General features: G+C 40.9%; 1 protein-coding gene across 41 annotated transcripts in view; it reads right to left on the reverse strand.

Moving 5' to 3' along the window:
* Positions 1–14890, reverse strand: part of MBNL2 (muscleblind like splicing regulator 2) — a 100792-nt gene that overhangs the window by 17935 nt on the left and 67967 nt on the right. For 22 of the 41 annotated variants that reach the window (XM_085535980.1, XM_085535979.1, XM_085535977.1 and 19 more), the window contains 5 exons: positions 10969–11133; positions 7763–7963; positions 6428–6691; positions 2200–2253; positions 1394–1547 (listed from right to left, as the gene is read on the reverse strand). In XM_085535980.1, coding sequence (XP_085392106.1) covers positions 1394–1547; positions 2200–2253; positions 6428–6691; positions 7763–7963; positions 10969–11022 — 727 coding nt within the window. In that variant the 5' untranslated portion in view covers positions 11023–11133. The remainder of the gene's footprint in view (positions 1–1393; positions 1548–2199; positions 2254–6427; positions 6692–7762; positions 7964–10968; positions 11134–14890) is intronic. The other 19 variants (XM_085535983.1, XM_085535985.1, XM_085535981.1 and 16 more) reach the window with 1 other exon arrangement.

The raw sequence follows: 14890 nt of genomic DNA on the forward strand, positions 1-14890 counted from the left end.
AAAGTCTATGGCAGTTGCTTACAGCAGTGATAAACCCCGAAAGGGAGTGCTTAAGAGAAGGAATAATGCAAGTCGTAGTGTGGATTGTTAGCATTATGATATGCAATAAATTTGTGGAGGTTTCTGTACATTGATAAGCACTGGGCGGTCTTCCATTCACATCCATATAGGCAGTCTCAGTTTTTTATCATACACTCCCATAAATGTTGGTGTGTTTTCTGCCACAGACATTCTAGTACAAGAATGTGCTAAAAATACAGCATTCTATAACTTGCCATTATCAACATAGGGGCAGGCTCCAAGGTTGTTACTCAGGCCTTATAGCAAAATCACATGAAGTCAATGCCATCTGTGTTTATTTTCATCTTTAAAGACATATGGGGATGCTGATAGATCGGGCAATCCTTGCATGTTGTATCTCGTTCCCTGTTATAACCAGCATTATTTCTATAAACAAAAATAACATAGCTGAAATGTCAAGTATGTTTGCAAACAAGAAGTTTCAAAGGATCCTTGATGTTCACCCTTGATAATGTTCTGATACCAGAAAATGCCACTTGTCAGTCACAGACCAAAACACTTCACTCCTTAGAGGGGAAGTTCACCAGCAGAAAGTTTGGAGGGAGGGTGTCTGATGTAATTTAAAGGATCCTGGTGTAACTGTCTGCGCAAATACCGTGTGCTCCTTCTTTCAAGATGTTAGAAAGGAGTCCCAACACCAGCACTGTGGTGCAGCTTGAGCTGCATTAGCCCTTTGGATGACTCGATCTCCCAGGCTTCTGTGCAGACACGCAGAGCGCATCCCCTAACCTTTGGCTCACCTGGATGGCTCAGCCCCAGCTCTTAGCTGCAAATGCTAGGAAAAGCACTGGTTGTGTGCCAAAAAGAAAGCCACGAAAACCAATCTGATGCCTCTAAGCCCCTTTACTGTCAAGGTGAGAAGCAATTTGTTTTGGGGATGCTTCTGTGCAGGTATAAGCAGAAGACTCGTGTTGGTGCACTGTTGCAGAGCAGCAACAGAGAGAAGGCCATAAAGGGACACCCCTGGCATCTCCAACGCTGTACACCTTTCCCAGCCTTTTCCTAGCAGTGTTTTGCCCTCTCATTCCCTAGGAAAGCTCCAGCAGGTGAAGTCAAAATACAGCCAATTCAATGTAGGAAAAAAGGGCAAACTGTGGGCAATAATGGAGGCCATGAAAATGACAAGCAGTCAAATGGCATGTTGAAGTTTCGGCCTGACCCTTTGCACTTTGCAGAAGGAATTAAATCAGCATGGAAATATCTGTGCAGGCCTCATCTCAAGCAGAGCAGGGAGCGTAACCCTTTGGTAAGCACAACTGCTTGCTGCAGAGGCTACCCAGCACAAGGTGGGCAAGGTGTGGGTGCGACATACCTGTTGGGATGAACGCTGCATGCTGCTGCAACTGAGCATTGGCAAGAGCCTGTTGATAGTGCAAGACACTGGGATTGAAAACGGCACTGGCACCATTGCTTTTTTCAAGTGCTTGTCTCTTTGGTAAAGGGTGAAGAACACCGGGAGGAAAGGCCTGTGAATAAGAAAATTAGTTAAAAGGGAGTAGTTTTTAAGGCGTTGTCTGCAACGTATACAAAAATACGAAAAACTTATAATTTTTAAAGCGGCTAAAGATGCCTCGCCATGCATATTAACTCAAAGCACAGCAATGTAAAATGAGTGAAATTTTGTTATTGATAGCAAAAGCATGGTACTATTAACCTAAAACTGTAGCAGCACAACTACTGAAAAGAAAGGCCTTTAAAGCAACGAAAATGGCATTTCCTTTAAAGAGGTTTTCAGATATCACAGGGAGAAAAAACCACTTGTGTTTCATTGCCAAGTATGGGTTGTTTTGTTGGTTTGTTTTTTAAATTGAAACAGTTTCCTATTATTATACAGATTAATGGATTATGTTAAGCGTTTTCAATTACAAAAGCAGTTTTATCTCAATTCGACTTTTTATGAGAAGGTATTTAAAAATGAAACCGTGTTAGGAACCAAACTAAATTGTCTGCGTTTATTACGTATGAGAATGAGATGGATAAATACGGTACTGAGTTTCCGGTAAATTAAGAGTATGTGAAATCATTTCCGATTGATGTTTAAAAAGAAAGCAATACAAATTTCATTAGTTGCTTCTCCGAAAAGCTACATGCAAAGCAAAAGGTGAAAGGTCAAAGTACCAGGTCTACAGTTGCTTCGAGAGGTCGCTTCATTGCTTTGGCAGTCGACTGAGTCTTTTAATAACAGGCAGCGAGCACATGATGGCAGTGGGCCAATGGGATTCAAGCGAATTAACATACAGGTAAACAGCAAGCAGAGGTGCATCATGGGAACGGCATTGCATTGTGGATAGGTGAGAAGGAAAAAAATATTCTGAATGCAATATACAACATACAAAACACTAGGCATGCACAACAACAAAAATGTCTTCTAAAGAAATGAATATTACATTTCGAATTAGTACTGAAGCAAAAATGCATCTACTATACCTTAGTTAAAAGCATATAAGAGAGTAAAATATAGATGTTTGAAATTCAGGAAAGTTGAGTAAAACAGCAGCTTGCAGACACTATAAAGCATTTTATCAACACTTCACAGAGATGCGGAAAGTTTTAAGGATAATCCTACAAGAATTCCTGATAAGTTAGCCAAAACGAATTCCCAAGAGTACAATTAAATTTGGAATGCTGCACGTCCAAACAAAAAGCAATAGTGAAAGCTGTAATGCATCACAAACATTCCCAATGTTTGTGCTTGCAAGGAGAGGGGCTTAGGCAACAGAAGTGCGTAATCCAACAGGTTTGGGGTTCCGAATGAGAGGTTCTCCTTTCCCTTTAGGCACTGGAATGGGCTCCCCAGGGAGGTGGTTGTGTCACCATCCCTGGATGCGTTTAACATCCGTTTGGATGTGGTGCTCTGGGACATGATTTAGCAGAGGGTTGTTAGAGTTAGGGTACTATGGTTAGCTCGTGGTTGGACTCCATAATCTTTAAGGTCTTTTCCAACCTGATCGATTCTATGATTCTGCGATTCTATTCCCAGTGCAGAACAAATAACACATCCCGTTACACTAACTTATCATTAATTCCTTATAGTTCTCCCTAAAGGTGGGTCATTTCTGTAGATTTTTTTTTTTTTTCCCCTTGCAACTTACCACATCACATTGAGAGGAAAAAAACAACAGCCTTTCAGAATTTGAAACACGTTTTCTAAATTTCATTGCAACTTACAGTACCAGCTTTGGGAGCAGGGAGTAAAAATACTGCTGCTCCTAGCAGTATTAAACACTGAAATATGACTCATAGTACCGGTTCTGCATTATAAATTTTTTTTAAAGAAAATATGTAGGCATAGTAAACAGACATATATATTGTTGTATATTTTTACTGTAAGATTAAACCTGTGGTTGATATGATGATATTCTTTAAAAAAAAATCATACATTTATTCCAAATTTTGTACTATAAATTATTTTTACAAACCTTCAGACAGCAAGGATGATTTACTCATAAATCAGAATTTCACCCCCCCACCTTTTTTTTTTCCAAAGCACTTGCTGATATTTAACCTTTTTTCAGGATATGCAGATTACGTCTCTCTTGACATCAGCATGTGGAAATGGGGAACAAAAGTCTAAAAAAGAGGACAAGGCACAAAATGCCTTACAGACAGCCTGCAGTCATGGTATTAGCTAACACCAACAGGGTATTCTGCAGGACAGCTTTTGCCCAGCCCTGTTGCAGCTACATTGTGTGAGGCTTCCCAGCATCCTCCCCATCTACCCTGCACTGCACTTCTGGATTATTTTCCCTGACGTACAGGATCTGCTCATCTGTCTGGGTCAAGACTCAGCTATAACAAAAAACAGCTGGTGCAGTGTGAAGATGTGGATAGCATTCACACACAGTGCTGCACAGCTGATGTGTGGTACCTTGGCTTAGCTAACAGAACCACAGACCCTCTGCATCCACCACAGATGGATGCCTACGTGTAGGTTAAGTATTACAATTGAATTCAGCATTATGTGATGATGAAGCACATAAATTCATACCAACATGAAGAACAGTAAAGCATTTCAGTTAATTACCTCTATAATCCAGTAACCAAATTATTTGTCCTCATCTGTTATCTCTATATTGACTGCCTTTCTCCACCTCCTCTCTATGGTCTTCTCACCCTTACTTCCCTACTTGGAAGTGCTTGCTGGTTCTCCTTTTGCCTTCCAGACACGGCCTAACCTAGAGGCATTAAATTGATCTGTTTCTGAGAAGTTATGGAGTCACTGTTCTGGGAGAAATTTGAAAGCCAACCAGGCATAGTCCTGGTCTGTCTGCTTGAGCCCATCCAACCAGAGCAGGGGGGATAGACTAGACAATCTCAAGGCCCCTTCCAATCTCAACTATTAATGCAAATTTTAAGTTAAGCTTCTATACGTTCTTCTGTAACTTCCTGTGTTTTCTGATGCAGCACATGAATAGCTGGAGCTCCCTGAATACAATGACAGATGACTGCCTTCTAATGTATTTAGGATTTAAGCTATATACAGTTTTTAGCCTTTTTCAGTGTTTTTCCCCTTTCTTTTTACTTCAAAGTATGGACATACTTAAAGTATGGACAAAGTATGGAAACTTAGGACATCTGAGTAAATGTTCCCAATCGTTAGTGTATGAAAACACAGGCAGGGCATTTTATGGTCCAAGACGTAGTCTTCACTGACCTTCAATGGGCCTACAAGGTCTAACTACAATGTCTACTACAGTAAAGTCCACAATACTTGCCTAGAAAAAAACCCTCTGGGCCAAAGCAGTGCAGACATTTCCCTCAGGAAGGAAGACCTCTTACAATTCAACCTGGAACAATCTCTAAGTGAGCCCTACAGGTGTTTGTATCTCTGCTTTATGTTTGATCTCTAGATCCAACTGCTTGTTCATGTTCATTCTTGGATAGCTTGCAGGTGTGCATCATTTCTACCTTTTGTTGTTGTTATTCTGGTGGTTTTTCATTCACTTTATCTTATTCCTTCATATCTACATAAAGTAAAAAATAGTTGGACTGAAAATAATCTCTTCTATTTGACAGCCTAAATATTAAAGGATACATGCCCAACCATTACTGAAGTGCAAAAAAATGAATAAAATTTTTCCTATATTAGAGGTTTTACTTGCATAACTTACCCTTTGTTCCTCAGAAGGTCTGCCCTTTGCGAATTTGCTAAATACAATAGCTCGGGGTAGTTATATACTGTACTGTATTGTGGTAGGCTCCTTTCTCAAAGAATAACTATATTGTCTGTAACTATTGTATGCACTGCCCACAAGTCCACAAACTGCATCTGCTTAATTATTTGTCCAGTGCCAGCAACGAGGACAACGATTCTTTGATTTTCTGCCAGCAATTTTGTCTCCCAAGTCAAATCCTGCACGCTTGATTTCTTTAGCTTCATCAATACCACTTATTTAAATTTAACAACTTCCCTGGTAGCAACCATAAGAGATAACCAATATTGGTAAATGGATGGACTGCCTCGCTCGAACAGCCTTCAAATTTCTGAAAATAGAAATTCTAACTAAACTTCCTCCGCTTTGTCTTAATTATTCCCATTTTAGTTTACTACTTTTAAACCCTGTTATGCTAAAAGAAAAAAATGGCAGCACAGCGGTTCAATGAATTTGCTCTGTCAGTAGGAGAGGAAAGAAGGGCCTCTTAGCATGAGACTCATTAGCCTTAGCCAGAGTTCAAGAAGATACAGTCAGCATTTCTTAGGCAGTGAGGAAAGCCATCTATCTCCAGAGGATAATTCTTCCTCCTCCTCAGACAGGCACCAATGGTAGTGGATCAGATAAACAGTGTAGATGAATGTGCTGGGTTTACTCCACTGCCCATAGAGTGAAACCGAGGTGGCTGGGTTAAGCTGTTTGACTGAAGGGCATCTAAAGTGGGGAGAACTGAACCTTAACACGTTTCTCAGTACTAAACTGAAGCAAAACCCACCCTCTTCGCTTTTCTTCCTTTTCTTCCATATTTCCACACGCCTAACTGTTGTCAGAGAGTTAAACCAGCATATCGACCCCTATTTTCCAGGGGACACTGAGCAGTTTTATTTCTGTTTGGAAATACTAGGGGGCAAATTTAACACATAATCAAGGCAGAGAACAGAAGTGGTATAGAGTGTCATTTGCTTCACTGTCTTGGGTAGAAATACAGCATTAAAATAAGAGAATAAAGAAAAAGAGTGCTTCCTCCCATCAAGCAATAGTAGAAATTTTACAAACTCTTTATCTTTTACCAAAAAAAAAAAAAAAAAAAAGCAAAAGGGAAAATAAAGTATAAGCAAATAGCATTATATTGAAGCAAAATAGGCATCAGAGAGCTTCTGTCAAGAAAAGCAGCCACATATGCCAGCACTTACCATCACAGTCGCAGCTGCCGCAGCTGCCTGGGCTGCCACTGCAGCCTGGTTAGCTTGATGTTGCGCCGCTTTGATTTTGGCCTGCAAATGTGCAGGAGGGTGAAAATACTTGCATTTCTCCCTCATGCAACGACCTTTTATGTAATCCATACACACGGTTACGGTGTTGTCGTTTGTGTCAATCATTGTGCTGTCTGCCGGATGTGCAAAGCGGCAATCAGTCTCTCCACGCGCACAGTTTCCCCTCTGGAACTCCCTGCACACCTACGTGCAAAACAATACTGGTTGCAACCCGAAACGGCAAGGGAGAGCCCACGCCTCCCAAGATGGACCTTCCCCCCTCCCCCAGTTAGCTCAGCGAGTCCAACTTAATGAACTCGCTATCTTCTTCTGGGAGAGGGAGAATGCATCTATTTTACCACTCCTTAGGTAATTCTGTGATGTGGTGGCTAAATGGACACGAAACAGAAACATTCCAAAACGTCCTTCCCTTATTGTACCTAGAAACAGCTAGGAAAGATTCTTACTGAAGTAACTGCCCCTGCAAAACTACTTGAGACTCACAATGCCCAGTCCCTTTCAACTATATTCTAAGTTCTTCCAACTCCACTGGTAGGGAAAGTGCTCCTCCTGTTGATACTCCAGGAAGACACAAAGAACTGTAAAGAGTCTTAAAGCAAAATGGAGAGCCTCCAAAAAACAATTTTTAAAAATGGACCGAACCAATAAGCTGAATTTATTATGGAGCCAAGTGCTCTAGATACTGGGTTTTTGGGAAAGGGCACTCATTTCTGTGAGCAGCATTTGGCCTTCTTGTGTGCTTGGACCGTGGATTCCACTGAGCTTGGCCACGTGGGGATCCACCAACTCCATGGAGACTCTACATGTAACAGGGGGCTTTCCTACCCAGTCTGCTTTGAGGTTTGTGACATGCAACTCCTTTACTGGAAGCTCAAGGCTGAAGGCCTGTAAAATTACCCTAATACTGATTAATTAAAATCAGGAGAGAATTAACACTGCAATAAAAATATGCTTGTTAAATATTTCATCAAAGCATTCCTTTATGGGCATGTAAAGCTGAGGGTCATTTGAAGAGACAAAGAAAGATGAAACTTCATGCTGATTTCTATGTATTGAACTTGAGTAAACTACCTTCTAAATAACTGTTTAATTACTATTGGCTGCAAGCGTAGGAATTCTGGCTAGTTATGATGTCTGTACTTTTAGCAACTATATTTTAAGCAGAGTTTCTAAAATATTGGAATTATTCCTCCAGGAGCTTTCCTACAGCTTATCAGAGAACAGCATTTCTAGTCATGGCTGTGTCTACAGTACCTCCAGTTTATCAGTCCTGAGGAGTTTCTGAGTAGCAGTAGAACCAGGGACTGAAACCGGTGGGCTTCCAGGAACAATGACGGGTGGCGTGGGCAGGATCTCAGTCGGGACTAAGCCAACTCCTGGTGTTACCGGCGTTAGGTAAGGAGCAAAGCTAATAGCCGTGTTCGTTCCTATTGTGGGACCCACTGGAAATGTGGGCTGCAAAATGAAAACACAGACCAAGATGAAAAAAATCTTCATCAAGAGCTCATTAGATGTCTCTTGCATGTTCTCCCTGATGCCAATTCATTTTCTTAATCATAAAATTTCAAGCAGCTGGCAAAACACAGAGCATGTTCTCTTCTTTTAGTCGTGAAACACATTCCAGCTGCATACTAGGAACCACACATTTTGTAGCTCTGCTATTGCAAAAGAGGCTGCCAATGCAAAGGGAATCCTACTGTGAACCCGAATCTCTGTGGAGGTCCAGCTTATACTGCAGGCTTATTTACACATCTAAAAGCAGAAATAACATAGACTTTATTGCTTTTTCTCAATACCTGCATTCCTTGGGAGAACAGGCTATTTTTCAAAGTACCAAATTTCACAGGTGAAGCATTATTAACTATATTAAAGCCATATTTCTAATAAGACCATATACAATGAGCTCTTTGGCTCAACTTCATCTGTTTGCATGCTGTATTTTGCCACCTCCTGCAATTATATGTTGCTATAGCTCACACATGGGAAAGCCTCACCTTTGAGAATGTTTGTGTGCCCAGCTGTCACCAGTGGCAAGCAGAATAAATATTATAATCTCCGATGGACATAATATTTAGAAAAGGATTACTCAGGCTTAGCTTGAGTTCATCTTACAAAAAAGGTTGATTGGAAGAAATGATATGGTTTTAAAAATCTGTTTCATACCTCCCCAGAAAAAGTCAGTGAAGTCATGATCAGAAGAAAGAGCGCTTGTGTGATGCTAAAATCCAGCCCTACCGCAGTAGAAGAATGGTTTTGTTATTACCAGCTCCAGTGGGGATGGAAGCAGAACATAGCCATGGTCTGACCACGGTCATAACTGGAACTGGAAAGTGATTTAGTTCTGCAGAGCTGATGTTTACTCCAGAGTGAAGCTATAATTATAAATAATTATGACTATGAATGAAAAATTCAGATGAAATAGGACAATTCTGAGGTCAGCTTTGTCACAAATTAAGTTCCGGAATAAGCCAGCAGCTAGAAATGAACCCTGCAATAACAGAACATTGTAAAAACACTGACTGAGATTTAAAAATGGTTAATGAGAAAGGTAATTGTTTCTCATTGAGGTGACTTGCATGGTCTGTGTTGGAGAAGAGAAGCTAGCAAGAAACATATAGAAAATAATTAAGAGAAATCAACAAGCTATGTTTTGGGTGGGTATTTTGTTTGTTCCCCTTCTCCTTCTCTTTCACCTCTTTTTCAGGTGTTTGGAACCACCATCTGCCTCTGATACCTTGGGCCAATAGAATAAATAGGAGGTATTACTTTTAAAGTTGCCCTCGTATTTGACCAATAGAGTTATAAGTGAATAATGCTTTGTTTTTTCAGACCCAAACTGCTCAATATCAAATACCACTGTCTATATGCCAACTGGGAACTAAATTCTTTACAGCATAGTAATGAAGATTTATATGAAAAAGCATTTCAACTATTTTGGGGACAACATGTGTCATGTTTAATACAAATACCATCTTTGTTTCAGATACAATTTTAAGAATAAATCTACACATCAAATGACTTGTATGGAGTTTGTTCCTACTTTTTATCCATTTGGTCAAGGCTGAGTCATCTTCATGTGGCAATTTATGTGGGAATGAAAAACAAAACTCCCCGCTTTTATCAAAGCCCACAGTACAGAAGGCATTATGTCAATGAAAACGTAAAGTTCAAGTGATGGAATGAGTGAGCAGAAAAAAGCAAGATTTTGCCACTTCAGTTTTCTATTACAATATCAAGAAGTGGAATCATTTTATTATTTCATGGAAAAAAAAAAATAATTAAAAAATGGTGAAAACTTCAGCAGTATAAAATCAGGAGTAGCAAAACACACTCTGACCACCTACCAAGACACATCTTGCATGCATACTGAAAGCTGATAAACACATACTCAGACTCAGGGACTCGTGACCCCCAGTTTTTGGTCACACGTCCCACTTTACAGTAGATGCTTCGGTGTAAAAACATTTTTGAAAATTAATCTGAAGTAAGCTATGTGGCCAAATACAGATTCTTCATCTGAAATGTTTATAGTTATCTCCTTTGACAGTCCACGGAAAGACAACAGCAATTAAAAGAAACCGAACCATATAATCTGAATACCAGTTTCTGAAACAAGCCAAGCAAACAGTAATTGAAAGTGCCTATTGCTTTTGATAAGCTATAAATGGACCTGGGAAGCCCAGTGTGGAAGTTGATGCCAATGTTCCAGATGCTTCAGGTTAGAGGAATTAATCCCACTCCTGTTCCTTGCATAGGTATTTCAACTGAGAAAACATCATTAGCCATCAAATGCCTCTTTCAGACTACTTATCTAGTCATGCTTTGCAAGTCTGGTACAACAAGGAGCTGAACTGCAAAGGCAGCCCAGAGCAATTGACCATTCCTGTATATATCCCAAAGACACTGCTCATGTCTGCAAGACTCTAGTTTTATGTCACATCCTGGATTTCAAGTGTGTTACCTTAAGATAAAATGCTGAATTTGCAAGTGGACACATCATCAACTCTTTGCTTGTGTTAATCTGAGACACTTCAGATTTCAAGAGAAAGAAATCACTACCCAGAATAATATCGCTTTTCTTTTTTTTTTTTTTTTCTTTTTTTTTTTTTTATTACACAGCTTTTTGCCTCCAGTAGTGTCATGGGGAAAAGCCTTGTGAATCTAGACAAAACTTAACAAGAGCTGAATGAGGGGGAAAAAAAAGAAAAGAAAGAGGGGGGGGGGGGGAAGCAAATGAGTCTGGGATTAAAAAAAAAAAGAAATATCAGATCTCCAGAAACACTCTTTCATCTTTTACAATACAAACATAGAAGAAGGCATTTCTAGCACCTCAGTAGGGTTCCCTAAGTCAACAGATGAAGTTTATTTTTATTAAGATTACTTTAGAAACCTTTTGCAGCTCAATATAGTCTTCTACCTCAACATACTTACCAGCAACACCATCAGAGAAATATACTTACCACTGGCTGTAGTGGGGTTCCTGGAAACATGAACTGCATTTGCTGAGCAAGCATAGCTGCTGCAGTTTTTTGTTGGATTAAGTTGTTCCTGCCATTGATTTCCAGCTGAGTTTTTAAATGCGTTGGTGGGTGAAGGTACTTGCAGTTCTCCCTTGTACAACGACCCTGGAAAAAGAAGTCACACTAATTGGTCTGTTGCTTTTGATGATAGCTTAATGCCTTGGGGCAAAATATTACACCATAAGCTAAGCAAGAACTAATGAAATGCAGGGTGTTTCCTGGGAATGGTGTAGCGGGTTGGGAGGAGCTGACAGCCTTGAGTTCTGCCTCAGCCCACTACATCTGACTGACTGTTACTGCTAGCAGCCATGAACCAAGGAGAAGGGCTTTGAAAACAGTTGATGACACTTTCATTGCTAAGTACAAACCACTGTGATACAATTAACAGCCCAAGTATTATCCAGGCTACCAGAACTGCCTCTCTTGGATTTTGGCTAGAGTATCACGTTACTGTTAAGATACCACGCTTTTATAAATTACATCACAGATAACAATTTTAAATATTCCTTAAGAGAAATACAGCTTTTTTAAGCACATTGCATGTTAAAAAAACCAACGGTGTGACAACTCTCTGCTTGTGTCTTCCTTCAAGTTCATGTTGAATTACAGTTCCCTGCCTTCTTGCCTCCTGCTTTTATTACATCAAGTACAACTCTGAACTATTTCCAACCAAGTGTAAAGGAACAGAAGTTGGCACTTTTGAAGCCAGGGGCTTTACATGGTTACAAGATAGACAGTACAGACAACAGAAATATGTCATGCAGCCATCTTCAAGATGGCTTCTGTTGGTCTACTGACCACGTGCGGGCCAAAATGCAGGCAGAGCAGCATAAGAAACTGATACATTTTCCCCAGAAAAGGAAATGATGGGGTGCACCGCGGAGGCACGATGTGCTAAGATCAGAGGCTCCTTGATGGCGCGGCTCATAAACAGTCACTAAGTTTTAAGAGCTGTGAGTGGATGACCCAAAGTATTTGTCAAACTGGATGTGATACACTCAACTTCTCGAAGACAAGTTTCCTAATGGAGATTATATTTAATTTTTTTTTTTAAACTGCTCCTTAAAGTTTCCGTTCTCTGCTATGAATGTTTTATAATTCTTAGCCAAGAGGAATATCCTCCTACAGCCACAGGAACATTTAGATCCCTGCAAGAGAACATTACACAGTACACACGTACTCTGACACTACGTATGCACACACACTTTCCTACCAAACCACCAGTATGCTTTGGATGACACAGAACATCAGTATTAAGAGCTCAAGAAAGCTACGATTGCAGAATGCACACAGCCAGGCCTCAGTGCCAAGGAACATCTCTTGGAACTGTTTTAACACGCTGATGTAGGTGAGGCATTTTGCAGTATGGTGCGCTCTTTCTTCTTATTTCTGCAGGTCACTAATTGTTGCTTTTAATCAAGCATGAAAAAGGAAAGTTACTTTATCCTCAGGTTGAAGCACAAACAGAATAGTCACAATTTGTCTTGGACACAGAAAAAGGCACTTCCATTCATGGAGAAATAAGGCCACTGCCTTTCTCATGTTAAACAGGCGCATGTTTAACGTGGCCAATGAGCATCTGCTTTTTTGCTGGTTGACGAGGATTTCCTGATTAAGGCACTTTTAAAGGAGACCTATTTAGCTTTAATCTAATTTGTATGCAAATGGCTCATACAGCAAATCTGAAAATGAAAACAGCAAAACAAAATCAAGTAACTCTATCTGATGGAAATACCTACCTATGCAAATGAAAGTGATCCTCAATTAAGGAGAATAAGTAACTCTCAACTAGAGTGGCTTTTGAAGTACCTCGGTTCTGAAAAGAGCCTAAAGCCAGCCCTCTGCTATTGCTTCCAAGAGCACATAGCTAGCTTGTGCTAGCACTTCCAGTTCAGCAAAGCAACCCACAGTGCACAAAGGACTGGTTATTTCAGAAAACTTTCCAAAATAAGCCAAACACATAAAAATGTGCTCTATTCTCTGAAGTTATCCATGTTTGTGCCTCATTTACTAGTTAGTGGTTTTTTTTTTTCTGTTGGTTCTCTTTGAGCTCTTGGTTAGCAATGAACTTACTATAAAAGAGTTATGTGGCCCTGTCAGGCAGCTATAGAAAGCACTGTAAACAGATCGAGCCTTGTTAAAGTGAAATGACCCAAAATAAACCACAAGTGAATGAGCACTGAAAATAGTGTGCAGATGAATCCAGTCCTAGCAACCCAAACCAAATGAATTCCGAGACCAACTTTCATTTGTTGGACCTTCAGTGGTTGGGGAAAAATGCCTATAAGTGACCTTTCATTTCTTTGCTGAGAAATGGTCCGTGTCCCTGTGAACTGCTGATGGCAACAGCAGAATTGGGCTGATACCCAATCACCATCAAATAAGGAATAAAAATTCAAACTTGTGGCATCATCTCAGTCAGATGTAACCCTGGGTTTTTTTATTTACTGAAAAGTCAAAACCAAAGTCCGACAGAAGTGACAGCAACACATCAACCGAACAGCAGAGAACACTTAAGTATTCATCATGTTGGGTCTACAATAAAGGTTAATTAGCATTATTAAAGAAAAAATACCACAGTAGTAGGCTACCTCGAAACAAATACGGAGGCAAAATTGATTGCTTTGGCTTTGGGATATACTGGTATCAAGCCCCTGGAGCAAGGCTTGGTTCATCACAGCTCTTAGAATCACAGACGCACAGGAGCTGCTCCAGACTTGGTGGTGAGGAGCAGCACAGCCTCTATTCAAAGGACAGGGCAGGCAGCAGGGAAAATAATTGCTTCATACAACCTACAACCTACTCCCACATATGAGTCAGAGTCCTGACACAGAGTGCAGACAGACTGGCTTGAAGCTTAGTCCCTAGAAACTCCTTCCACCTACAAAATGAAGGTTATCAAAACGCGCATCACAAGCTGTTGATCACTTTCCATGTGATTTCTTTCCCAAAACTCACTCTCAATGAGCTGCCTCGTTATCTGTAATTGAGAGTAATGATGCATGGATTTCGGCTGAAATTCCCAACACTCCTTGCTCTGGAAGCCTGGTACCTACCTACCTCTGACCTCTCTCATTTCTCTTGCTCGGCTCTCTACAGATGGCCTAGCCTAAAGCATTGGGCCATATTTCTGGCAGTGAATGGAAAGTTTTAGCAGAAACACCACTTTTTCTACTGCTGATTATCCAGACTGGGGACAAGCTGTGGCTTGCACCTGGGGTGTGCCACAGGTTTCATTCCAGGAGGAGGTGGGAGGCAGAAGGAATGTACTCAATGAACTGGGAATTCAAACGGCCAGCTGTGTTCTGGGCTGCATTAAAAAAGGGATGGACAGCAGGGAGAGGGAGGTGATTATCCCCCTCTACTCAGCTCTTGTGAGGCCCCATCTGGAATACTGCATCCAGGCTTGGGACCACCAGTGCAGGAAGGACATGGAGCTCTTAGAGTGGGTCCAGATGATCAGAGGGCTGGAGCACCTCTCCTATGAGGAAAGGTTGAGGGAACTGGGCTTGTTCAGCTTGGAGAAGGCTTCGGGGAGACCTCATTGTGGCCTTACAGTATTGAAGAGAGCATATAAGCAGGAGGGGGAATGGATGTTTACGAGGGTGGATAGTAATAGGACAAAGGATAATGGTCTTAAACTGAGACAGGGGAGGTTTAAGTTAAATATTAGGAGGAATTTTTTTCACTCAGAGGGTGGTGACGCACTGGAACAGGTTGCCCAAGCAGTTTGTGGATGCCCCATCCCTGGAGGCATTCAAGGCCAGGCTGGATGTGGCTCTGGGCAGCCTGGTCTGGTGGTTGGTGACCCTGCACATAGCAGGGGGGTTGAAACCCAGGCCATTCTATGATTCTATGATAT

This window comes from Coturnix japonica, chromosome 1 (genome assembly GCF_054131305.1).
Source record: "Coturnix japonica strain WE chromosome 1, WE-NBRP24, whole genome shotgun sequence".
In the NCBI taxonomy this organism is placed as follows: domain Eukaryota; kingdom Metazoa; phylum Chordata; class Aves; order Galliformes; family Phasianidae; genus Coturnix; species Coturnix japonica.